The sequence below is a fragment of the Natrix helvetica genome (assembly GCF_964273705.1).
Source record: "Natrix helvetica genome assembly, chromosome: 5".
Taxonomy (NCBI): Eukaryota; Metazoa; Chordata; class Lepidosauria; order Squamata; family Natricidae; genus Natrix; species Natrix helvetica.
The window spans coordinates 153,956,047-153,980,876 of record NC_138551.1 but is presented as its reverse complement, the minus strand read 5'-3'; the positions used below and the strand labels follow the sequence as shown (position 1 = coordinate 153,980,876).

General features: G+C 56.0%; 3 protein-coding genes across 4 annotated transcripts; 1 reads left to right on the top strand and 2 right to left on the bottom strand.

The window, feature by feature from the left end:
* Positions 1-68: 68 nt before the first annotated feature.
* On the bottom strand, positions 69-14,046 carry CCDC30 (coiled-coil domain containing 30). The gene is made up of 22 exons (XM_081954202.1): positions 13,972-14,046; positions 12,548-12,703; positions 10,283-10,403; positions 9,570-9,766; positions 9,019-9,099; positions 8,296-8,464; positions 7,608-7,730; positions 7,332-7,492; positions 6,929-7,066; positions 6,105-6,319; positions 4,337-4,547; positions 4,097-4,261; positions 3,713-3,922; positions 3,082-3,233; positions 2,651-2,819; positions 2,330-2,451; positions 2,097-2,238; positions 1,771-1,907; positions 1,558-1,672; positions 1,287-1,360; positions 311-677; positions 69-113 (listed from the first exon to the last, which is right to left on the bottom strand). Exons 1-21 carry the CDS (start codon positions 13,987-13,989, stop codon positions 494-496), a joined length of 3,060 nt encoding a protein of 1,019 aa, XP_081810328.1. The 5' UTR covers positions 13,990-14,046; the 3' UTR covers positions 69-113; positions 311-493.
* A 756-nt stretch (positions 14,047-14,802) lies between these two features.
* Positions 14,803-18,062, bottom strand: PPCS (phosphopantothenoylcysteine synthetase). The gene is made up of 3 exons (XM_081953577.1): positions 17,473-18,062; positions 16,910-17,013; positions 14,803-16,426 (listed from the first exon to the last, which is right to left on the bottom strand). The coding sequence occupies exons 1-3, from the start codon at positions 17,972-17,974 to the stop codon at positions 16,094-16,096; spliced, it is 939 nt and encodes a 312-aa protein (XP_081809703.1). The 5' UTR covers positions 17,975-18,062; the 3' UTR covers positions 14,803-16,093.
* A 278-nt stretch (positions 18,063-18,340) lies between these two features.
* ZMYND12 (zinc finger MYND-type containing 12) lies at positions 18,341-24,748 on the top strand. Of its 2 annotated transcripts, none has more exons than XM_081955104.1 (9): positions 18,341-18,511; positions 19,103-19,244; positions 19,726-19,897; positions 20,607-20,776; positions 21,452-21,577; positions 21,800-21,920; positions 22,122-22,261; positions 22,805-22,944; positions 23,716-24,748. In XM_081955104.1, exons 1-8 carry the CDS (start codon positions 18,390-18,392, stop codon positions 22,922-22,924), a joined length of 1,113 nt encoding a protein of 370 aa, XP_081811230.1. In that variant the 5' UTR covers positions 18,341-18,389; the 3' UTR covers positions 22,925-22,944; positions 23,716-24,748. The 2 variants fall into 2 exon arrangements, with proteins under 2 accessions (XP_081811230.1, XP_081811229.1); XM_081955103.1 differs by having other exon boundaries at positions 22,122-22,267; positions 23,716-24,743.
* Positions 24,749-24,830: the final 82 nt, after the last annotated feature.

Sequence of the window (24,830 nt, the reverse complement as noted above, 5' to 3'; positions counted from 1 at the left end):
CCTTCCGTCCTCTGTCTCCCTCTTTCCCTTCTTTTCTCCCCCCTCTTCTTCCACCTTTCCCTCCCTCCCTCCTTTCCCTTTCTTCCCTTCTTCCTCCATCCCTCCCTTTTCTTCTTCCTTCGCTCCCTTCTTCCATTTTCTTCCTCCTTTCCCTCCCTCCCACCCTTTTTCTTCCTTCTTCCCTCCCTCCCTCCCTCCCTCCTCCTTTCCCTTACCTCCCTTCTTCCCCCATCCCTTATTTTCCTCCCTTCTTCCTCCATCCCTCCCTTTTCTTCCTCCTCCTTTCCCTCCCTTCCGCCCCTTCAATCACCGCAGGACACAAAGTGGACTCGGAGGGCCAGGGTTGTAGAAACAAATAATCATTGTTTTAAAAATACACTTGACGGATCCCCCCCCCCCACAGGCCTGTCCATCTCAGAAGCCCCCCTGGTGTAGGGTGGGAAGAAGCCCAGCCGCGGAGGCGGAGGAAGGGAAGAGGCTTCCGGGCGCTTGCTCAACCGATGGGGTGGCTGGGCTGGTCCTGGCGGAAGTCGGCCGGGGGCTTTCTGGGGACGGAGAGGTTGAGGCAGCCGATGCGGGAGCCTTGGAAGGCCAGAGGGGAGAGCAGGGCCTTGGGGCCGGCCTCCACGGGTGGCCCCTCTTTCAGGGCTTGGCGGAGGCCGCTGGTGACCGAGAAGCTGCAAGGGAAAGGCCCCACTTCAGCCCCCTCTCGGCTTCACAGGCGGTGAAGGGGCCCAAAGAAAAGCCCTCGCTGCTCTTTGAAGGTAGACTGCTCCTCCACAGGGAGGCTCCGCTTAGCTCGCTGGGTCCCCTTGGAGAGTCGCGGTCCGGGTAGCCCCCCCTGTTCAGACGGCTCCAATACGGGGAGCGACCCAGACTCCATCCCGATGGAAGAGGACTTCAGAAGCACCAGGTGCCCCCCCACCCCCGCCCCTGTTGGCCAGACAGGCTAGGAGGGGCCTGGGGGTCCCCCCAAGGGCCCTGAAGTGGCCCTCCCCACAGAGCGCCAACCGCAATGATTCACTCTCCCCGGGTCAAGAGTTTAGGGGGCCTGCTTTTATTCCTCGCCTGCCCTGCCTCGCCTGGCCCAAAGGCAGGAGCCTGAAAGGATAAGGGGAGAAGGGGGGAGGGGGGAAGCGGAGGCTTTGCGGGGTGGGTGGGGTTGTCAAGGAGGGCCGGCTGTGCCCCCCCCCCCCCCCCGGCTGCTGCAGAGGAAGGGGAGCGCCCAGCGCCAGAGTCCTGTCCCGGCTGGCCCTTCAGAGAGAGAGGCCTGCCTGGGGCGCTACCTGAAGCCTCCGGGGAAGGGCAGGAGGAGCTTCCTCTGCAGGGGGCATTCGGGGAAGCCCAGGCTCTTCAGCTCCTGCGGAGAGAAAAGGGGGACACACACACACACAGGAGGTTTCACAAAAGCCTCACCCACAACCACACCCCCTGAGCCATCCAGCCTCCTCCTCCCCTCTCCTGGACGGTGCTCTTGGGAGATCTCTGGGTGGCCTCCCATCCTGGGCCCAAGGTGTGTGTGTGTGTGTGTGTAGGGGGAGGGGAAGGGGGGCTCACCTCCAGGCTGTGGACGTGGATGGTGCGCAGGGCCCGTTCCAGGATGCCCACCTGCAGGCTCAGCTGGAGGCCCCGGTCGTGCAGCTGCTGGTTCTCCCCCTCCAAGAGCTGGACCCTGGGCAGGAGGGAGGGGAGAGGGTGGGTGGGTGGGTGGGCTGGGGTCCCTTCCTCCCTCCCTCCCTGCTGCCCTTTCAGCCCCTCCCCTCCCCTCACCTGCTCTGGAGGGCGCAGAGGGCCTGGCCGCTGCTCTGCTTGGCCTCCTCCAGGCTCTGCAGCTGCTCCAGGAGCTTCCGCTGCTCTCGGAAGAGGCTCTCGTTTTCACCCGTCACCCGCCGGATCAGCAGCTGGTCCTGGGTGCAAAAGGCGGCACGGGCTCAACAGGCAGCCCTGCAGAGAGGGGCTCCCCTGGGAGTGGGTTTTTTTTGGGGGGGGGGCGGAGAGGGGCCTCCGACAGGTGAGGCTTCAGGCGGACCCATCCGGCCTGGGGACCTTCCCACGGAGGGGGGGGGGACGGAGGGAGGGCGGTGGGGCTGCTCTACCTTTTCGGCCTGGCTCTTGGAGAGCCGCACCTCGTCCTCCAGGTACCGGATTCGAGCCTCGCGCAGCTTCACCTCTCCCTGCAGCGTCTCCTTCACCTGCCGCAGCCGGGCTCTGTGCCGCAGCCGCCGCTCGCTCTGTTTCCTGGGGAGGCAAGGCGGGGGGAGAGGGGGGCTTAGGGGTCCCGCTGGGTCCCTGGAGGAAGCAGGCAGCCCCCCACCCCCTGGAGACCCACCTGAGGGAGACGTCCAGCTGCTTCAGCATCTGCCTCTGCTCCTCACAGAGAGCCTCCTTCTCCCGCTGCAGGGCGGAGAGCTCCTCCGAGAGTCTCTGGCTGCGGCTGCGGGAGTGCAGCTGCTGCAGAGGAAGAGGGGTGGGCTGGGCTCAGTTGGGGCTCCCAAGAGGGAGGGAGGGAGGGGAGGAAGTGAAAGGAGGGAGGGAAGGAAAGAGAGGGAGATAGAAAGGAAGGAGGGAGGGAGGGAAGGAAGGAAGGAGGGAGGAAGAGAAAGAGGGATGGAAGGGAGGGAGGGGCTTCTCCATCCCCAGGGCCGCTGACCTCCTGGGCGAGGGCTCTCCTCTCGTCCTCCAGGGACCGCAGCTGCCCCTCCTGCTGCTGGGCCTGGCCCTGCCGGTCGGCCAAGGCCTGGAGCAGCTGCGCCTCCTTCTCCCGCCAGAGTCTCCGCTGCTGCTGCTGCCGCTCTTCCTGCTCCTGCTCCAGAAGCTTCCTGCAAGAGGCCAGGGTGGGGGGTTGGGGGGGGGTCTAGTCAGGGGAAGCACTGCCTCCCCCCCCCAGCTCCACAATCAGACTATATGGCCTTCCTTCCCTCCTTCCCCCCCCCCTCAACCCGAAGCCCCCGCTGCCTCTTGTGCTTTGCTGCAAGAGGCAAGTTGACTTTTCCCAGCTGGGCCCCCCTGCCCTCCCCCCAAAAGGGGGGGGGGGAGAGAAACCCCTCCTGGGAGACGGAAGGTGGGGGGGGCTCCTCCTACCGCCTCTTCTGCTCCTCCTGCAGAGACCGCCGGGCTTCGGCCTCCTTGGCCCTGGCCTCCCTGGCCGCCTCCTCCAGCTGCCTCCTGCCCAGGGCGGCCTGGCTCTCCCACAGCTGCCTGCTCTCCTGCAGCCCCTGCTCCAGCTCCTGCACCTGGGGGGGGGGGGCGGGGGGGACACGCACGGAGGTGCTCAGGCCCTGCCTCTAGGGGAGGTGCCCCTCCTATGGTTTCCTCCAGCCCCCAAGGGGGCAAAGGGGGCCTCCCCCCCCCCCCGGGGCTCTGGACGGCAGAAACAGGCCCCTTTCCGCACTTCCGGACCTTCCGTGGGGGGGCGGCCGTTTCTCTCCCTCCCAGAGCCTCTGCGCAGGCCCTGCGCTCCCCTGGAAGGAGGAAGGGGCTTACGTGGGGGCTCCTGGGAGGGGCCAGCCAGTCCTTGCAACTGACGGTTCGGGGAACCAGATGCAAAATTAACCTCCGGTTTGACCGAACCGGCTGAATCCCCCCCCACCCCCTGCTCCTTTCCCCTCCCCCAAACGGTCCTTCAGAGGAGGAGGAGGAGGAGGAAGGTCCCTGGGGGAAGGAATGGGGGCAGGCGATCCCTGAGTTGGTTGAAGGGCGAGGGGCCACTGACCCTTTTCTCGGCCTGGGCGGCCCTCCGGCTCTCCTGGGCCAGCTGCTCCCGCAGGCGGCTCTGCTGCTGGGCGGCCTGGGAGCACTGGAGCAGCTGCAGCTCCAGCTCCTTCACCTTCTGCCGGCTGAGCTCCCCCTGCGCGGCTAGCGCCCCACAGGCCTTGGAGGCCTCCAGCCCCTCCGCCTGCGCCTGCCTCAGCTCGGCCTGCGTCTGCAGAGACAAGGGGAGGGTCTCTCTCTCTCTCTCTCTCTCTCTCTCTCTGAGCGGGCAGACCTCTCCTCACCCAACTGGGGGGCGGCACCCGTTTTCTCAGCCCGAACTGAAGGGGGGCGTGCTGGGCATGCTCAGGGGCCCCTCCCCTCCCCCCCCCACCAGGCGACCCACCTGAAGGTTTTCCTGCTGCAGCTGCAGATTCTGCAGCCGGAGTCCCAGGCTCCTCTCCTCTTCCAGCCTCAGCCGCTTCTTGGCGGAGGTCGAGGTCTGCCGGGGGCCCCAAAGCAGCCCGGGGGGCCCTTCCTGCGGCTGCAGGGCTCCCTTGTGGGGGGCTCCCTGTGTGCAGAAGGGAGGAGGTCAAGAAAGGACGTCACGGGGTCCCTCGCTGCGGAAGCCCCTCCCCCTCTGCACCTGCTCCGTGTCCCCCGTGGCGCTTCCCGAGGCAGCCCAGGGCGGGCAGGGCGGAGGCCCATCACCAAGCCTCTCTCGGTGGGCACTCAGCTGACGCTGCACGGCCAGAATCTCCTTCAGGAAGGAGGGAGCCCCCTCCTCCTCCTCCTCCTGCTTGGCCCGGCCCGGCCCCTCCAGCTCTCCCATCTTGCTGGCTTTGGACGAGCGACGGCTGTGGGGCAGAGAGAAAGGGGGCATCACGCGAGGGAGGGGATGCTGGCCGCTCCTCCCGGCCCCCTGCCGTATGGTGAATGGCAAGGATGAGCCCAGCCCTTGGGACCCTCCCCCCCCTCTGAAGGAGGACCCTGTGGTGGTGGGGCCCAGGGGAAGGGCCTCCTCTGCGGTGGCTCCCTCCCTGTGGAAGGCCAGACGGGCTCCTATTCTGACACCCTTTCACCGGAACTGCTTTGGCCAAGAGGCCTGGGCATCCCCCGGGTGGGGTGGAGCCCATCGAGCGGCTCCTTTGATTGACTGACTGATTGATGAGACTAGAACGGGGATTGTTTTGGTCTTTTCATACTGGTTTTTATTTTCATTTTTCAATAAGCCGCCCAGAGTGGCTGAGAGTCAATGGGCAGCCATAGAGTGGGCTAAGGTGGGTTAACGCCTGTGGGAGGGGGGGGGAGATGGGGGGAGGGAGGGGGATGCCGCCTGGAATCCTGGGAACTGTAGTCCCAGCTGCAGCAACAAATACGGAGGGAGTCTTTAAACGCCCGCCTTCATCTTTGAGGCAGGAGGGGGACAGATGCCGCCCCCTCCCTCCGGCCAGAAACCTCCCCCCTCCCCCTACAGAGATCCCCATCTCTTGGAGCAGCCCCTGCCTTGGCCCTCCTCCTCTCTCTCGGGAGGGCGGGGGAAGAGGGGAGCCTGCAGCAGGAGCCCAGATATTTGGGGCCACTGGCACCTCCTGGGCCCACCAGGCCAGGCACGATGTCAGTAGGTGACATCAGAAAGGGGGAGGGTCCCCCCCCCACCTCCTCCAGCTCAGGCTTCTGAAGTCCAGAAAAAGGGGGGGGGGGGGCTTAGCTCCTTCTCTCCCCTCTCAGAAACCCCCCACCCCCCAGCAGCAGCAGCTGTGACTGAACCGCTTGGGAAAACCAGAAAGATGCGGCCGCTTCCCGAATCCTTTTTCAGCTGTTCAGTTGGTGTTTTTCTCCCTTCTCCCTCCGATCCCTCCCTCCCTTGCGTGTCGCGCCTTTCAAACTCGGCACCCAGGTATGATCTCTGACCCCTGGGAGCCTTGTCAAGTCTGGGGCGGGTGGAAAATTGTGATTAAAAATCCCATTTGGCCAGAATGTAAATATAATGGTGATATGAACAACTAATATTATTACAACTGTTAGTACAGCTCTTACTACACGATTGCAGAGGTTAAAAGCCGATAGGAAGGCCAACGGAGAACGGAGAACTACAAAGGCTAAACGCGATACAGAAGGCTCTGTGTAAGTATTTCACATGCTCAGTAGGTTTCTCTTCTCTTTCCTGCATTTGTTGTTGTTTTTAAAGGTAAAAACGTTTAATGAAAACCATACATATATAAAAACCCCATTTTTAACACCTGCGCTAAAGAGTGGGGAGACTCGGTGTGTCAGTCGAGTTCCTAAGACACGTGGGCTTCAACTCCCAGAATCCCCCAGGAGGTCTTAAACCAGCCCCCTCCTTCCGACCGAGCTCTTCATTGCCAAGACAAACCGGTTTCTTTTCCAGGGTTCTAAGGTTCCAAACTCACGTGGAGGGTTCCGGTGACCGCCTTGGCTCTCCATCTCCTCCCTGGCTCCGGACCTCGTCTTCACCCGCCCGCCTCCTGGCTGGGAATCCGGGGCAGGAGAGTCTGCTTGCCAGAACTCCACCCTCCTCCTCCTCCTCCTCCTCCTCCTCCTCCTCCTCCCTCTCTCTCCGGATGCGCCGGTTCAAGCGCTGGCACTCGCGGGAGAGCTCCAAGACCTGCGGGTTTCATTTCTAATTGATTGATTTATGAAACTCATTCGTAGCCTATGAAATCAATAATTCTTTAAATACGTATTCACTCATTCAGTTTAGACTTCAGCAAACGCAGAGTCCCTTGAACTGGATTCATCTCGCCTGTCTTTACACCTGAAAAAGCGGCACGTTTGTGGTTCTCAGTTTATGACCGCAACGTCTGTCACTAAGTGAAGTAGCCGTAAGTGAGGCCTGCCCAATTTTGCAACATGGTTGCACCGAAGGCCAGGAAGCCTTGAGATTCCAAATTGAGCGTGAAAACGTTTGTCTTTATCTCGCACAGAATCACCCATTGGGGGGGGGGGGGTGTCAGTCTTTTGTAAAAGGCGGTGGCTGGCAGGCACACTGAGACGGGGACCGGAGGACTATTTCACAGGGCGACCTCGGCTTAAAACCTTTCGTTTAGTGACCGTCCAAAGTTACAACGGCACTGAGAAAAAACGTGACATGACCGTTTTTCACGTGGCCGCTGCGGCAGCCGCCTGGTCGCAAGTGCCCTGGGGTCTTGCGATCCCCTTTTGCGACCGTCTGCCCGGGGGAAGGCGGATCCACTTAACGCCCGTGTCGCCTCACCTTGGCTTCGAGCCGCCCGTTCTGGTGCAGCAGCTTCTCGTGAGTCAGGTGCAGAAATTCCCTCTCCTGCGCCGCTCCCTGCATCACCCGGAGCTCCCCGTAGAGGCGGAGGAGCTCATGCCGGTAGCCGTGCAGCTCCTGCGGGTTCAAGGGAGGAGGAGGAGGAGGAAGAAAGGGGGAGCAACAGGGGGGATCAGGGAAGGAGGCGCCTGGCGCTGGTGACGTCACCCAGTTGGGCCACGAAACGGCCAGGCTCAGAGGGCGCCAAAGGGCCCTTCAAGGTCAACCCATCCAGGGCTCCCCTCCAAGGGCCGCTGGGAGGATCCAAGCGGGAGGCATCCGTGGGGAAGGCGCAGAGCCTCCCGGGAGAATCGGAAGTGGGGAGGGGAGAGACGTGACCTACGTGCTTAAAGAAGCCTCCCAGGTCGCTGGCTGCCTCTCTGCTGCCTGCCGAGACCCCCGGAGAGGCCTGTCTCTCTGCCTCTGGGAAGCAGAGACGGCCGTGCAGCAGCAGTCTACCTGTCCCCGGGTTCTGCTCGCTGGCCTTCCACAGCTCGGAGGCGCCTAGAAGGAATCAGAGGGTCGCCTGGGGAGCCTGGGGCTTTTCGGCCTTGGCAGCTTTGAAGCGGAGTGGATTCCACCTCCCATGTTCCCCTGCCAGCCGGGACTCTCTGCTTACAGTGGGGATCGGGGTCCAGGGCCGAGAGGGCTTCTCCGGGGAGGGAAGGTTTCGCCAACGATTCAACGGGTGGCTGGGCCCCCTCGCCCTCCTCGCCCAGCGTCCCTTGCCAGATCTCGGCTCCTGGCAAAAAGAGATCTCTTTTTTAAAAAAATATACAGGCCATTCTCGACTTATGACCACTATTGAGCCCAAGGTTCCTGTTGCTAAACAACAGGCAATCAAGTGAGTTTTGCCCCCATTTTGCAACCATTCTTGCCCCAGTTGTTAAGCGAATCACTCCGGTTGTGAAGCTGACCACACGGTCGTTAAGCGAACTGCTCTCCCGCACGGACTTTGCTCGTCAGAAGTTCGCCAACGAGGGTCACGTGGCCCCGGGATACTGCGACCGTCATAAGTAAGAGTCAGTTGCCAAGCTCCTGGATTTTGATCACGCGACCCCAGGGAGGCTGCAACGGTCGTGAAGCGTGAAAGAACAGTCATGCATCACTTTCTTTGGTGCCGTTGTTAGCACCGAACTAAATGAACCGTTGCAATTTGAGGACTGCTTGCAGCCAGAGTTCCCCCCATTGACGAGGGACGTTTGGGGAATTGTAGTCCCGGCCCAGCCCACTGGGAGACTTCAGCTCCCAGAATTCCCCAGGGAAAAGGAGGAGAGGAGGAGGGAAGGAAGGAAGGAGGGACCCACCAGCCAAGTCGCGCAGGTTCCCCCGCTCTCCCTCTGCTGCGTCCAGATCCTCCTTCAACGCCGGGATCCCCTCCTGGGCGCTCCGGAGCCTGTCTGGGGCTCCCTCCAGGCCTCGGCCGGCCTCTTCCCGGACGGGGCACCCTCCGTCCGGCTCTTCTGCCGAGGGAAGCTGGGGGACAAACCACCTCTCTCTCAGCCAGAGGGGGGAAAGGACGGCCAGGGGCGCAAAACAAGGTCCTCTTGTTGTTGTGGCGATTGTTGCTCTAGTCACAACGGAGAGGTTTTCATCATGCAGACTGCAAGGAGGGAAACTCATCCAGAGACACAACGGGCAGCCTCTCCCCAAATAGCGGGGCTGCCTGAAGATAAAGACTCTCACCGAGAACCAGGAGAGTTTTGACCCCGTGACTGCCCGGGAGGCTGCCACGGCTGTAAGCATGGAACACGGTCCTCAGTCCCTTTTGCCCCTGTAACCTTAAATGGTCCCTCAACCGAATGGCTGCAAGCCGAGGACTCTCTGCGGGCCCTTGGTCGGAGTTGCAACCCTGTTCCAACTCGAGTTTCTTAAAGGAATTTATCTCTTTCTATAGATGTATGTGTGGGTGTGTATATGTGTCTGTCTGTCTGTCTATCACAGCTCCGCCCTCTGACCGGATCGGGGTCAGATTTTCCTTTCATAATTTTCTCAACCTCTTTTTATCTTTATTTTTTGGCTTTGCTCACCTTCCCTGGGAGGTGGTGCAGGGATGGTTGTGGCTGGCGCAATCCCTCCTCTAACCTCGGATGGAAGAGACGCCATTCATCCTTCAGCGAGGGAAGAGCAAAAGAGAAGGCTTGCTGTTGTTGTTGTTGTTATTTTGTTTAGCAAAGGGAATGCTGGTGTGAGAACCCCAGCAAGGGGCCAGACTGGAGACTCAAAGTGCAACGAACAAGGACATTCCATTTCGCAGCTACTAAGATTGTTGGCCGAGCAGGGACAAAAATAGCAGAGAAGCGACTGAAGTCAGGGAAATGGGCCTCTTGTCAGTTAACGGGAGCACTGATTTATCACCTGCTTATCCGGCGCTCAGGGGCCGAGGGCCGTGATGGGGCCCAAGAAAGCAACACTTAATAACTGAGCAGCTGGCCTTTCAGACCAAGAGAGCAGGCAGCGGGGAAATCTCTGCCATCTCAGCCGCCCTGGGAGGGGGGAGGGGGGGATCTGCATTTGAAGCCTTCCCTCCTAGCCCCTAACCCTCGGTGCAACCCCACCACCCACCCCGAACAGAAAAGACCTGCACTTGTAGGGAGTCCGCGCAGGGCCTCCCCAGGCAGTGGGGGTCTCCCAGCCCCTGCTCCAGCGCCTCCATCCGCTCCAGCAGAGTGCTTCTCTCTACCAGCAGGTAGGCCACCTGCTCACTGGGGCTGCTGTGGACGATGCTGGCCAAGCCCTCCAGTGCCAGCAGCTCAGCCACCTCCTTATGCTGAGACTCTGGGGAGAAACACAAGGCAGACCCCTATCTTAGCATGGGCCTGGGGGGGACTCCTCTCTTCCCTCCCTCCAGAGGACAAGGAATTGTATGCCACTTTTGCTGCTGAAGGAAAAGCAGGCTATCGTTCCAAACGACAGGATGGCTTTGCATCTGGGTGAAGCCACGTTTGAAAGGATAAGCAGAGTAAACGCTTGAACTGCTGCTGCCTGCCTTCCGCTTCCGTGTGTCGGCTTGAAAGTGACCCGCCTGCAGCTCAAGGGGTCAACTCTAAAGGTGGGCATGATGGGCTGGGGGAGGGAGGGAGGAAGAGAGGCCCCTCTCTAGCTGGGCCTGCCAGGAAGCCTCCACTGGGAGGTCGTCACTACAGGCCCAAACTCTGCCTTGTGGACTTGCGTTACAATACGACCTGCCAGAACGGGGAGGCTGGGAGGTTGGGCGGCAGCAGCCCAAAGGAGGCCCAGCTTCTCTTGCAAGGGAGCTCCCCTCCAGCCGGGAAAAGTGCCGAGGGCCGGTACCCTGTTCCAACTGCAGCTGGGTGAACTTCGTCCTCAGCTCTTCGTTTTCCCGTTCGTATTCCACCGCCAGAGCGTCCCGCGCTTCTGTCAAGGCCCGGACGTGATCGACGTAATTCTGCACCTGAAAAGGAGGAGGGGGAGGAGAAGGAGGGTCCCAAACTCTGCTGTTTTCTCAGCTGAGCAACATCCTGCCTCTCAGCCTCCTTGCAAGCCTTAAGGGCAGCGGTTCACAACCTGGGCAGCTTGAAGATGGACGGACTTCGACTCCTAGAATTCCCCAGCCACAGCAGCCTTGGGGGAAAAAACCCCAGCTTTCCAGATTCTGATGGTCACCAGGTGGCACTCTGGCTCTGCCAAAAGAAAGATTCCCCCCCCCACCCTTTAGTTCCTCCTCCCCGATCAGAAATCTGCATAACCAGAAATTCAAGCCTCCTCCCTCCCTCCCTCCCTCCACGGGATTCAGGGCTCCCTACACTCAACCATGGCAAGACGTGGAATCCGGTTTATTTCCAAACGGAGTGAACTATTTCAAAGAGAGGAATTGAAGGGAGCTACTACGGGGCTCTCCTGTCCCAGAAGAGAAAGCTTTAGGGAGACCGGACAGCCGTTGGTCTGGAAAGGTACAGGGCCTCCTGCTTGAGCAGAGGGTTGGAATAGGAGGCCTCCCAGGTCCCTCCGGACTCTGCTATTCTCTTAATTCCGCAGGCTGTTTCGGATCATAGAGATACTTGAACAAAGCTGCCCCCTAATTCATGGCCTTCAGTCACAGAAGGGGGCCGTTTGACGGTTTCATCGTCCGAATGACAACAATTCACGTCAACGGAGGGATTCAGGGCCAAAGCAGAGCGGCCCAACTTGCCTTCCGACGGTTCACAGCCCTGGAAACATTTGAAACCAACCAAGAGACGCACAGCACAGCTGTGCTATTTTTACCCCCCTGTTGTCTTGGAGCAGCCAATGGAGCCCCCCCCCCGCCCCTCAATTCCATTCTGACCCTTCTCCCCTTTCGTTAACCCAAAGTCCGAGAACAAACGGACTGTACCCAGACATCGCCAAGCGAGACAAGGGGAGGCGGCTGACCCAGCCTGCCCTTCCTTCTCAGCGGGAGGAAAAGGGAGCATTTACAGCAAACCGGAGGGTGGGCAGCAGTGGGTCGCCCAGCCAGGGGGCAAGGGCTGCTTTCTCCCCTGTCAAGATGACGACGGCGGGGAAAGGAAACGCATCACGGGCCGAGCCAGGGAAGCGATGCTTGGCATGGCCTGCAAGAATCCCGCTCCTCTTGTTGTCTTAAGTCCCCGCTTTGAAGGCTGCAAAGAGGGAAGGAACCCACCCAGCGCTCTTTCCTACCCTCCAGATCAGACGGGCGCGAGAAAACAGGAAGCGCCGCTCTGCGGAGACCGCGTTCTTCAAGGGGCTTTGCGCAGGAAGGTCCCCTGCGGGCATCCGACACTGAACCACAGGCCCAAGACGCAAAAAGGCCAGGAAAGGCAGACGCTCCGAAGAATGGCGCCTCTCGGCTCCAAGAAAAGCAGGATGCCGAACAAAAAGGAGACGGCCAGGTTTACGTCGGTCTCTGCAGGGGCTTTTAAGGGCAACCGGGGAGCAGTCCAAGAGGCCGAACTGGGGCCGCTCCCAACAGCCTGCCCCCCTTGCCAGCTTCTCCAACACTCCAAGCCGTGGAAGGGCTCGGCTCCGGGCACTGTGGGCGCTCCGTCACTCAGGAAAAGATTGGGCAGCCCTGGCATAAGGTCTCCTGCTCCAGGAGGGGGTTGGACGACCTCCGAGGTCCCTGTGATTCTAATTACATTCCTTCCATGCAAGCAAATGTTTGATTTAGAAGCCAATGCTCATTCTGGTTCAACCTGAAGGTGGCTTGAAAGGGTTCACAGCTGGTTCTCGCTTAGCAACTGCTTCGCACAGCGACCGTTCACAGTTACCAGGGTGGTGAAAAAGTGGAAGACTAACGACCCTATTGACTAACTTAACTGCAGCGATTCACTTAGCAACGGCGGCAAGGAAGGTTATAAAATGGGGAAAGAACTCATTTAGCACGTGCTTGCTTAACAACGGAACTTCTGGCCTCAAGGATGGTTGTAACCCGAGGACTACCCAGAGTGGGGCGTCTACCCCACTAATGAACCGCACACATTTTAGGAGGGCAATTGGGCATTTTCCCGAGTCTCCACCCGTCCCTAGAAACTGGGGGTGCCCCCCCCCACCCCCGGATGATTGGGGCAGCCTAATCGTTCCAGAGGGGCTCCCCACCTCTGTCATTTCTTCCTCCAGCTGCTGACGGAGCAACGCCCCGGAGGCGAAATGCAGCTCCTCAGGGCCACGCAAGAACCAGGGCCACGCATGGGCTAGCTGGGTCTCCGAGGGGGAGGTGGGAGCGTCTCCTCCTCCTTCGGCCTCCCCCGGCGGCTGGAAGAGAGAAAAGCATCCACGTCAGTCAGTTCCCTTCCGCAAAGAGGCCAGCATGGCGACACAGCTGGGCAAGAAGCCTTGGCATAACGCGGCTTACGGCCAGGGCAAACCATGGTTGGAACCGACTCTGGCTTGGCGCTCCAGAAGCAGCCCCCGAAATCGAATCTAAGGAGGTTCTAAGCCCCATTGGTCCCCATCGTCCCGAGCCAGCACTGTTCAAGGCTGGGGAGCATGGAAGTCGGAATCCAATGCATTGAAGAGTCCATCCACCTACGTATTCATGCATGTGTACTTTATACACACACACACAAACATGTATGTATATATACATGTATATACTCTGTGTGTGTGTATTTAGATTAAATGTATATAATATACAAATGTATACAAATACAACACAAACATAGCAAAGGCAACATTAAAAATAAAAATATGGTTTTCTGTCTGGATGGTTTTCTGTAATGAGCCGAAGTACAGAAAGAGGGAGTAGTGAGCTCCCTCCCATATTTGGGCATACCAGGGGTTGTAATACAAATACATATATATATAACACAAATACATATACATACACACACACACACACACACACACACACACACACACACACACACTATAGATAGGTAGATAGATGATAGAGGTAGACGTAGATATATATTCCATATACACATATACATACATACATACACACATGTATACACACACATATGTACATGTATACATATACACGTGTGTGTCTTATGTGTACACATGTATACATATATACACATATACAAATGCACACACATGCATATGTACAGACAGTCATGGAGAGAGATTTTTATATTATTTATTTAGCCATCCCACTTGCAAAGTGATTTAAATTTAATAAATTTTGCATGCCTTCCACATTTTTGCTTTTTAATTTACCTATTCTGGGGTTCGGTGTGTATGTGTCCATGTATGTATGTATGTATGTATGTATGTATGTAAATAATATACATACATTTATGCCTAAATAAAGGGGGAACGTACGTGCGTGTTATATTCTTGCCCATTTCTGCAAGGTAGGAGTCCATATAACTGGAATAAAATCAGTCAATACATATTTATAGCCGTGGTTAGGGGAAAAAAAAACCCATGGCCAGCCCGTTCTTCAACCGCAACGCCGTGAGTGGAGCCTCCTTGGGCGGGAGCAGTCTACCCTCCCCTGCGCCCACCGCCTCCAGAATGGTTAATCCCGGCCTCGCCCGCCGCCACCGCCCTTCCTGGCCCCCTGGCAGACTCACCGGCCGGCCTCCCTCCATGAGGGCGCCGGGGCACCAGCCGGGCCGGGCGGGAGGCGCAGGCGGCAAAGCAGGCCGCGAAACCATGGCAACGCGCGGCCTAGGCGCGCCGAGAGCCCTGGAAACTGGCCACGCCCCCTTAAAGGAACCGCTTCCCATTTCTTTCCACGCTGATCCAACCGTGCTTTGCTGGGCGTAGGATAACGGGGATTTAACAAGCTGGGGGGGGGGGGGGGCGGGTTGTCCCCAAATGGGGAGGGGGACGCTCTTCTATTGCAGGAAGCCCATCCTGCCATAACCCACAGATGAAAATGGAGAGAGAAGCTAAGCTTTCAAACCTGGTTTTCGGTACTGAACTCATATACAGGAGAAACCAACATGCAACCTCGACCTGCAACAATGTTGGATCCCATGCCATCCTTGTCTTAAGGAGGCAAGCCATGTTTCAGGCTCCAGCATCAACCCAGGGATGTCCCATCGTACTAGGATGCCCTTCAAACCTGGCCCCTTTGTGTGGACTTCAGCTCCCAGAATTCCTCAGCAAGCATGCTGGGAATTGAAGTCCACACATCTTAAAGCAACTCAAGTTGAGAGAATGTTGTTCTGGTAATTTCTCCCCCAGTAGCAGCACCAAAGGCCAGTGACAGACCATGCGTGTTAGAAGTGAGCTCAAAGCCCATCTGAATAGTATTGCACCAAGAAAACCAGCTGCTTTAACCACGGTTTACAAAACACACCATGAATATAGGGTACACATGTCAAAAAAACCACCCGTTTTGCCTAGTGCGTGCTAAGCCAAAGACACATAGGGGCAAGCTAGAACAACACATACAATTTCTTGAGTCTAGTTTCTGAATTTGTTTTTATTATTCTGAATCTCTGTATTATCTTCCTTTTTCACAGCCTTCCTCAAGTATTACATTCCTTTTTCTGGTCAATTTTAAAACACGATCCAAGAAGTTTGACAATTATAGCGTTTGCAAACACAGGGCAATCAATTTTACCATTGGGTCTTAGTAACAAAGAAACCATAATGTGGCTTGATTAACCTGGGGTGTATCATGAAAGCATAGCCAGCAAACCATTTTAAGGAAGGCAGAACTGAGCAGCAACACAGTACAGGAAGCCCCTGACTTACTACCACAAGTGGTATCAGAACATCCGTCAGTAAGCAATGCAAGCATTAAGTGAGTTGTGCCTGATTTTTATGACCTTTTTTTGCTGTGGTCATTAAGCAAATCAGCCTCCCACATTAATTTTGCTGTCAAAAGCTCCCTGGGAAAATCACGACTGGGGGAATCACATGACCCTGGGATGTTGGTTGCCAAGCCCACACATTTTGATCCAGTAACCGTGGGGGGACTCTGCAACAGTTTGTAAGTACATTTGTAAGTTACATTTTTCAGCATTGTCCTAACTTTGAACAGCCATTAAACCAACAATCATAAGTTGAGGACTACATGTATAAAATTCACATTTCCTAAGGCATCAAAGTGATGGAAGATTTAAACCATTTGACTTTTTTCTTGCAAGAGAACAGGAAAACATTAACTTCAGAAAAGGTCAGGTGGAGACATTTTGGACAAAAAAGACAACATTGGAACATCACTGGTCCACCACACTCCAATGGATCTATTATTTGACCAGTTAATAAATTTGGGACTACCCAAAATTGGGAGACGATGTCAACAAGCCAAATGCCGGCTCAGAAATTCTTATTATTTTGTGCAAACTGGCTTAATTCAAGGTGGAACAAGATTCAGAAATTGACTAGAACGCTTTTCAATTTTTCCTGAGTGATTTTTACCAAGGCGACGGGGAGTGGGGTGGGGAATCAGGTTGCTGTCTGTCTGGTCTCCAAAACACCAACCCCTGTGATTGTATCAATCACGCACCAGAGCGAGTCGTGACTTGGAATGTTTCTGTCCTTTAAACCTTCCCACCAATGAGCAGCAAATGGGTCTGGAGATGTGCAAAGAAAACCAGGAAGCTGTGTCAGATTCCGCCTCCCTGACCCCAGTTAATGAGATCTCTGTTAACAGGAAATAGAAGCTTTCCAGTGTCACCATCACCAGCTCCTAGCAGTTCTTAAATTTATAGCTTGAGAACTTGGAAGATTTCACATTTATCCATCAGGGAATAATTTTTCCATAAAGGCTCTGTGCTGGGATACTAGGTGGTTGACAATCTTGTCCTCAATCTCTATGCCTTGGGCGATTTCCTCCTCCGAAATGGACAACGGGGTTTCTGAATCCTTAGTCACAACGATCACGGTGGTTCTTCGCGAGTCCAAGGCGTTGGCAACGACTACCTGATGGTTGTATTTGGCCAGGGCCTGCCTGGCTTTTTCAACCAGGATCGAAGGATCAGTTTCCAACTTGAAGGAGATCACAAAGGCCTTGGGGGCCCATTCCTTAACCAGAGGAGACAGCATTTTGGGTACCATCTTCATGGTTATCTGCAACAAGGGAAGCAGAGAGAATTTAGCAAAAGGCAGGAATACGTTTTCCATCCAGAGAAAAAAAAATAGCAATAATGCTACTAATGGCCCTCTTCAGGTGCTTCCTCAAAGCACCTAAAGGCAGGACAAGAAACAACGAATGGAAACTAATCAAATAGAGAAGCAGCCTAGAACTAAGGAACAATTTCCTGAGAGTAAGGAAGTGGAAGTGCTTGACTTCAGACTTATAGGTGCTCTAACACTGGGGGCTTTTAAGAGATTGGACAGTCATTCGTCTGAAATGGTATAGGGTCTCCTGCTTGAGCAGGGGGTTGGATTAGAAGACTTCCAATGTCCCGTCCAACGGTTATTCTCTTGTCTCCTTTGGGCCCCCCTTTCCAGCTCTCTCATCTTTCCCCTTTCTCCTCCCCCAATTTTTCCACTTTTCTGTCTCATAGCTGCCATCCTTATGGAAGGGCGTCCCACATCATCTCCTCTTACCTGGAGGGGCCCATCGGAAGACTGGATTTTATGTTCGGGCATCTCTGAAGGGGGGATGTAAAAATCCGACACAGCCGCTGCCAAGTAGAACATGGCACTGGAACCTGACGGGCCAGAGTGAGTGAAAAATACAGGTATGAAGGGAAAACCAGCTGCTCCATCCTTCCAAAATAAAACTATAAAAGCAAAGCTACCGTCGGCCAGCCACCCGAGAGGCCTAGAATTCCCAGGTTCCTAGGCATATATGCTGTAGTATTTCCATGTACTGCATTTACTTTTACTGCAATAGCATTAAGTACCGTTTGTGTGTGCTGCGTTTCCACGCATTGTCCTGGGTCTATTTGCACCTACTGTATTGAACTTACAGCCATAGTACTCCTCCACGTAGGGTTTGCATGCATTGCATCAGCTGTCCTTGCAACTATTCTAAAAGCAAATATTTACATGTGCGGTGTTCCATTGCACTGGCGTGTTTCTGCATGCCTGCCTTGCATTCATTATATCCCCGCCCTGCCTTTCCCTGCATGTGAAGTAAAGGCCTTTCCCTCCCAGCGGGGCCTCACCGAGCGGGGCCAGGGCGCGGGCGGCGGCGCGCAGCAGGGCCAGGTACTCGGCCAGCCCGGAGAATTCCAGGGCCAGGAAGGCTCCATCGTTCCGGGCCCGGCCGTAGGCGCGCAGGGCGGGTAGGAGGGCAGGGAGCGCCCCGACGCGCACCGCACCGTCCTCCTCGTGCACACGCAGCAAGTCCAGCAGGGCCGGGCCGGGCGGGGGCAGGACGCGCGCCCAGGGGAAGGCCGAGCGCGCCCGGTGCAGGAAGCAGACGGCGTAGCCGGCCGCCGCCAAGCGCTCCGCCGAAGCCGCCCCGCGCCGCCCGCTGCTGAAGTTCTCCAGGAAGCGGACCGCGCGGGCCTCCAGGGGCACCTGCGTCCCGCCGGACGTCACCAGCGCCACGCGGCGCCCGCCAGCTCGCTGCGCCTCCGCCCAGACCCGGACGCGACGCTCTGCCTCGGCCGCCGCCGCCGATTCCCGCTCCCAGGACGCCGTCATCGCCCCCGCAGCCGCCATTGCTGCCGCCCCGGCCGGAAGCCCCGCCTCCTGCGCCTGCGCTCTAATTTCCTAGTTAAAGCGACCTTCCGGGAAGCATAAGCGGAAAAGGTGGGTCTTTCCGGCCAAATCTTCATGTCACGATGGCCTCCGCTTTAAGTCCCGCCTCTTACGCTCGTCCAAGTCAGAGCGCCTTTCCGGGAAACAACCGGAAGTGGTCTGAAGATTTGGTTTTTCTAGCCGAGCGCTTCATGGCATGGCTGCCGCTGCTTGTTGCGCCTGCGCGCCACGCCCGTCCCATCCACAGCACTGCTGTTCCGGGAACCATAACCGGACGTGGCGTATAAAAGTGGGTCTTTCTCGACCATGATGGCGGCCGCCGGAAGCCCCGCCTCCCTCTTAGCAACGGCGGCCCTAGCAACGGCGGCAGGGGAAGATGGCCATGCAGACGGAGTGGCTGGTTCCCCTGGCTCAGCCCCGGCAGAAGAAGCGGCGCTGCGAGCTCTGCCTCGGCCCCGCCAACGTCCGCTGCGCCGCCTGCCTGGTCACCTACTACTGGTGAGTGGCCCTCAGGCGGCGCTCCGTCCGGGAAAGCAATTGCAATTCTCCCTTCCGAGTTGCTCAGCAAAAGATACACGAGTGTAAAGTAGGTCAGAAGAACGAAACAAGTGAAAAACATGCGCTATAGATAGATGCATATATATACATACGTGCACACGTGTGTAACGCTCAACAGTGAGCAAGTAAAAGAGATATAAGATGGGTCATAAAATGTAAAAACACGTAAAATAGATTTTATATCACAATAACATATGCAGGCAGGAAGAAATGCCCCAAAGTACATGTTATCCTCAGCTTACGCCCACAATTTCCGTTGCTAAGGGAGACAGTTGCTAAGTGAATCGTGCCCCACTTTATGACGTTTCTCAGCCCAGTGGTTCCGCCAAGTCGCTATTTTCAGTGACGTTGAAACGTGTAAAGTCGAGCACCCGCTTCATGCCTTTGTATCTGTGTTTCAGTTTCCTTACCTAGTGACGGGGGCAGTCCTCGACTTACGGCCACAGTGGGGACCAGAATTCCTGCTGCTAAGCAAGATGGACGTTAAATGAGTCATGCCCGGTTTTATTCACTTCCCCCCCCTTTCGCCAGTGACGTGGACCACCAGAACGCCGACTGGGTCAGCGTCCATGCCAAGATCTGCCAGCTGCTCATCCCTCTGCGGGCGGCTCCCCCCTTCTACACCTCGGAGAAGGAGAGGAAACTCGGGGAGGAGCAGAGGCGGAACCGAGAGGTAGGCCAGGCCGTCAGAGGCATCCAACGCAGGCAGTTCTCGCCTTATGACCACAGTCGAGCCCAAAATTTGCTAAGCAGGGCAGTCCTTAAATGAGCTTTGCCCTGTTTTACAACCTTTCTGGCTGCAGTTGTTAAATGAATCACTGCAAGTTAGTCCTACGGTTGTGAAGTGGACCCGGCTTCCCCCTTGATTCTGCTTATCAAAAGGTCTCAAAAGGAGGATCACGCGACCCCGGGATACTGCGACCGTCATAAATACAAGTCAGTCACCAAGCGTCTGAATTCCCATCCCGGGATGCTGCAAGTTGTTATGTGTGAAAAACACTGCTGTCACTTTTTTCAGGGCCGTCGTAACCTCGCAATGGTCACTAAACGAATGGCTGTAAGTCGAGAACTACCTACGCCACACCTAGTCCTCAGAGTCTACTGGAAGGAGAGAAAAAAAAACCATCTAACCTTTCAATTTTTGCCCCCCGCAGATCTTCCTGGCTGATGTGACCTACGAGACGGCCCAGACTTTCCTCATCGAGGGCCACTACGAAGACGCCATCCCGGCCGCCCTGCATTCCCTCAAATTCAGCATCAGCATCTATGGCCCCAGTGCGGTGGAGCTGGTCCCCGCCTACCTCATCTTAGCCGAGACCAGCTTGGGTGAGCCGCATGGGGGATGTCCTACTCTGACACTCTCTGGTCACCTCCAAGCCTCACTCCCAACCGCCCCCCCCCCTCCGTCTTAACTGTTCTTTTCTTCTGCCAGCTCTGCACATGCGCACCCTGGGAACAGGCTGTTCCTCTGCCTCACTGACGTCTGACTCCGAAGGCAGCTGATAGCTGTCAGACGGCCCTGGCCCCCACTCTGCCTCTGACACGGAGCCCCCGTCCGAGCCTTCCCCAGACTCCAGGGACATCTTCCTCCCAAAGCCCCCTCACTCTCCGACTCTGCCCCCAGCTCCACTGGCCAATGTTTGACCACAACATTATCTATCTCCCTATCTCTATCATGTCACATCTGTCATTTCCATCCATCCATTAAATTGCTGCCTATCTTGTTTGAAAGCGACCTTGCAGCCTGATTTGTGGTCTTTCCAGCTGGCTTCTGCCAAGCAAAGTCAATGGGGCAGGCTGGATATGTTTAACAACCACAGTGGAAGTGGTTGTAAAATTGGATCCATCCATCCGTGATGCCTTGCTTTATGAATCACCTCACCCTTTTTTTCTGAACTGAGTGATGAATGTCGCCCCCAGAGTAGTTTGGGTTTGAGGGTTTGTGCCTTCAGGCCTTCTGTCTCTGCCCAAGCCGAGATTCCTGGCTGATTTCCCGTTTCTTGCGTAACGTGGCTGCCTCTTGTTGGTTTTCCAGGCCTGGCTCATCTCTCGCAAGGAGAAGAGTACCTGGCCCAAGCCCAGTGGATTGTCCTCAAGAACACCCACTGCAGCTACCACGTTCAGTCCAAGCTGTATCGCAACCTGGGGCTCCTGCATGCCGCCAAAGGGAACTTGGATGAGGCTCTGTACCACCTGGCCAATGACGTAAGGGCTCAGCGGGCCGATGCCACCCTTGAGGGCCTTTCTCTCTTCCCTTCAGAGGGGCGCTGCAGAAGGGGCAGCCGCCCCAGGGGGGAGGAGGGGGCCAAGGCCTGAGCAAGGGGGAGCCGAAAAGACAGAGTCGTTTCTTGATTAATTGAAACCAGATTGCGAGGGACTGAAACCCTTCCATGCTTGTGAGCCCTGAATCGACCACAAAGCAGGTTTGCGTAACATGGAGGGGTTACTGAGAACTTCCTGCCTTCCCAACTTGATTAGAATCAGATGGGACCTTCGGCTTAAGTCCAGGGACTGTGCACCATCTGAGAGCCCCATCCGAAACAGACCAGGGGGTATCCCGGGAACATTTGCAGCTGAGGGTGAAACCGTGGGGTCCTTGGTGGTCTCCGAGCTGGGTGGGTTCCTTGTAGGCGTTTCATGACCCAACTAGAGAACTTCATCAGTGCTAGAAGGGAGTGGGGTTTGCGGAGGGGGAGGAGGAGAAAGACTGTGGGGTCCTTGGTGCTTCTCTGAGCTGGGTGGGTTTCCTTGCAGACGTTTCACTACCAAACTACCCCACCCCCACCTTCTCCCCCCCCGCCCCCTCTTTTCCCGTCAGCTTTGACCAGGGGGCCTCATTCTGTGTCCCTCTCAATTCCTCCCCAACGGATTCCACCACAGGTGTACTTTGCGTGTTGCGCTTTTGGGACAACGAGCAATGTGGCCGTCTCCGGAGGCTACTTCCACATGGCCAATATCTTCGCCCACCAGAATAAAATGGATATTGTGGATTCCTTGTATTGCGAGGTCAGTGTTCACACACACACACGCACACACACACGCACACGCGCACACACGACCTGGCTGGGAGTGAGAATGAGTTTGTCTCAAGCAGTTTAAAAAAAAAAGGGGATTTAGGGTTTACGGCACCCTAAAATGTTAGGCTCATGCCACCCTCCCCCCTTGATTGAATGAAGATTACCCTCCTCATTGTTGTTATTGGGGCTTCCATGGTTTCCCCTCCCCCAGGTGGTGGATCTCTGGTACGATCACTTCAGCCACTTTGTTGAAATCCAGTACCAAAAACTCATCACTCCCGCAGAGGTCGACCTGCTGTCTGTGGAAGACGGGACAGAGGAGGACGTACTGGGTAAGGAGCCCCCCCCCTTTCCCTCCCCAGGTGGGTCAGGAGGATCCACACACACCCTGTGTTGTAGACCACGTGCTGCCTGCCGTGATTCGTATCGTCTCCCCAATGTCCCCCAAAGTCCCCGGGGAGCCCCCTGCACCCTTTCCCACCGCTGGGACCCCCTCTTTCTTCTTCCTCCTCCTCCTCCTCCTCCTCCTCCAGATGAGAAGCAACGGGCCGAAGCGATGCAGATGCTGAACTCCATCTTGGGTTTCCGAGAAGCGTCTCTCAGGCGGCAGGCAGAGAAGGAGGCCAAAGTGCTGCATGCATTGGCCATGTTTCATTTCTTGGTCCACGATCCGGTAAAGGTAACTGGGGAAAATTTGTAGGGTCTGAAGGACGGGAGGTGCTGGAAGAGAAAGGTCCCCAGTCTCTTCTTGAAAACCTCCAGTGATGGAGCACCTACAACTTCTGGTGGCAGGTTGTTCCACTGGTTAACTGTCCTGACTGTCATGATAATTCCTCCTTAATTCCAGGTTGCTTCTCTCCTTGATGAGTTTCCATCCATTGCCTCTTGTCCTGCCCTCAGGGGCTTTGGGGAACAGGTGGATCCCCTCCTCTTCTTTGGGGGCAGCCTCTCAAATATTTAAAAACTGTGATCCTGTCACCCCTGGTCCTTCTTTTCTCTAGACAAAACACACCCAAGAACACAAGAAAGCATCCTGACATACGCCCTTCCCTAGTTCACACAAAGAACGTCAACAAGCATATTTGAACTTGCAAGGGGGGGGAAAAAAAACACAACCAGCTGTGGTTTTGCTTTATTTTTCTCTCTTTCTGCGAAGGGCTTAACTTTATTTACCCTGCTTTTTCATTTCCCCCTTTCCCGGCGTGCCTCGTTCCAGGCAGATGAATTTGTGATGAGGTATCTACGAACCGCACAGTCCCTGCCCAGATGCGAGCCGAAGGAATCACTCTACCACTTGGTCAAACTGATCCGATCCAAAGGAGAGCAGGCCAAATAGCTCTTCCCGGCTCCCTCAAGGTAAACGGTCGCCAGCCGCCAAAAAGGAGCCCCCGTCTTTCGTCCTTGTGGGATGGCAAAAGCCGGGAACATGTTTGCACAACCGTGTCGGGAGGCAAGATCCGGGTCACAACATACCTGTCACCTGCTCCCCCGCAGGCACACGGAGTCCTCAGCTTACAGCAGTTCGTTTAGTCACCGTCCCAAGTCCCAGTGGCCCTGAAAACAGCGACTCAGGTCCATTTTTCTCACTTGGGGCCGTTGCAGCAGCCCTGTGGTCACCTGGTCAGGCTCCTGGCAACTGACTCGTATTTATGACGGTGGCAGCGTCCCGGAGTCACGTGATCAATGTCAGGGGAGGAGCCAGATTGACTTAACAACCGTGTTCCTAACTTTTAACAACTGCAATGGTTTGCTTAACAAAAGCGGCGAGAAAAGTCGCAGAGTGGGACAAAACTCACTTAGCAAATGTTTCATAAGTTTTGGGCTCGATTGGGGTCGTAGGCCGAGGACCACCTGTGCGTCCCAAGGGGTGGTCAGAAGGCCAGCGTCTTGGTTCACGCATCCTGCAGAACCCCCGGTCTGTTTAGCGACCATTTGTCAAAGAAAGACTACTGGCCGTAGTTGCCAAAGCGCCTAAATCATAAACCACTCAGGCCTCCAGGTCTGAAAGGAAAGTGCTCAATTTTCAAAGCCTACGAGGTAATTAACAATTTTTACTTATTTATCTCTCTTTATCTTTATCTTCTTTCATCTCTCTCTCTCTCTCTCCTTGATTCCTTGGCCTTTTAGACTCCGAGGGTCCTTTGAGTAAAACTGGAACCAAGGAAAGCAAAGCCCTCCTCCGAAGGAGAATCGAAGCCGCCTCGGGAAGAGGAGAATAAGGGGGGACACGGGAGCCATTTCTGGAGACGGCCCCCTTAAAGACAATTATTTGCTATTATCCCAGGACTTACATTTATTTTGGCTGGAGGCCAGGATGACAGTTCCCAGTTGAAGGCCTGCCTGGACCCATCTACGAGGCCCTATCACACCACACGCCACCCAGACTCCCTTTAATGGACTATTCAGCCCCAGGGGGAATGTCTGTTTCTTCTTGATTGTTCCTTAAATCTACCCTCTTATTGTCCTTTCAAACTGACCCAGATGAATGTTGTGCCTTTGGGGTGGTTTGATGCAGCTGCTGTGTGTGGGTGTGTGGGTGTGCGGGTGGAGGCTTTCTGGTCCTGTTGATCAGTGCTGTCTCAGGGGTTTCTCTGCTGGGTCTCGGGGGTCTTTTTTCCATCTCTGGAGGAAGGGGGAGGCTAAGACCACCCAGCCGAGAAGTTTGAAGAAGCAGTTCTCCCCTAACCCCCTTCCTGCTGCTTACAAAGAAATTTAGAAAACCAGCAACCTCTAAAAGACTCAGGAGGGAAAAGTCACCACCAGGAGGTCTCTCCTTCCCCAAGCCTGATAGACATTGGCAGTTTTCTAGATTTCCTGTTAAGCAGCAGGAAAATCGCTCCTTTCTCCTTCTGGGGGCTTAACTGCTCCATTTGTGGTGTTCTCGGAGACTTCACCTCTCCCCAAACATCCTGAATTGGGGTGCAGCAGTCACTCCCCAGAATCCCCGCCTGGGGCTGCTGCCCCCTGAGGAATTCTGGGAGTTGAAGTTTGCCTCTGCCAGGTGCCCAGGCTCGAGCAGATTTTACAAGGCAAGCAGGGGATTTTTTTTTACAAATTCTCCCCCCCCCCCCAACTGAAGCCACGTCGCAGGGGACCCAGTCCCAGGTTTTATTGTATTGATTTGATCCGTACAAACGCCTCCTTCTCTCCCTTCCTGTTGGCACCTCAGAAAGGAGCCACACACAGCCCCCCCTCCCCCACCCCCCAGTAACAGCAAAACACAAAAGTTAACATTAAAAAAA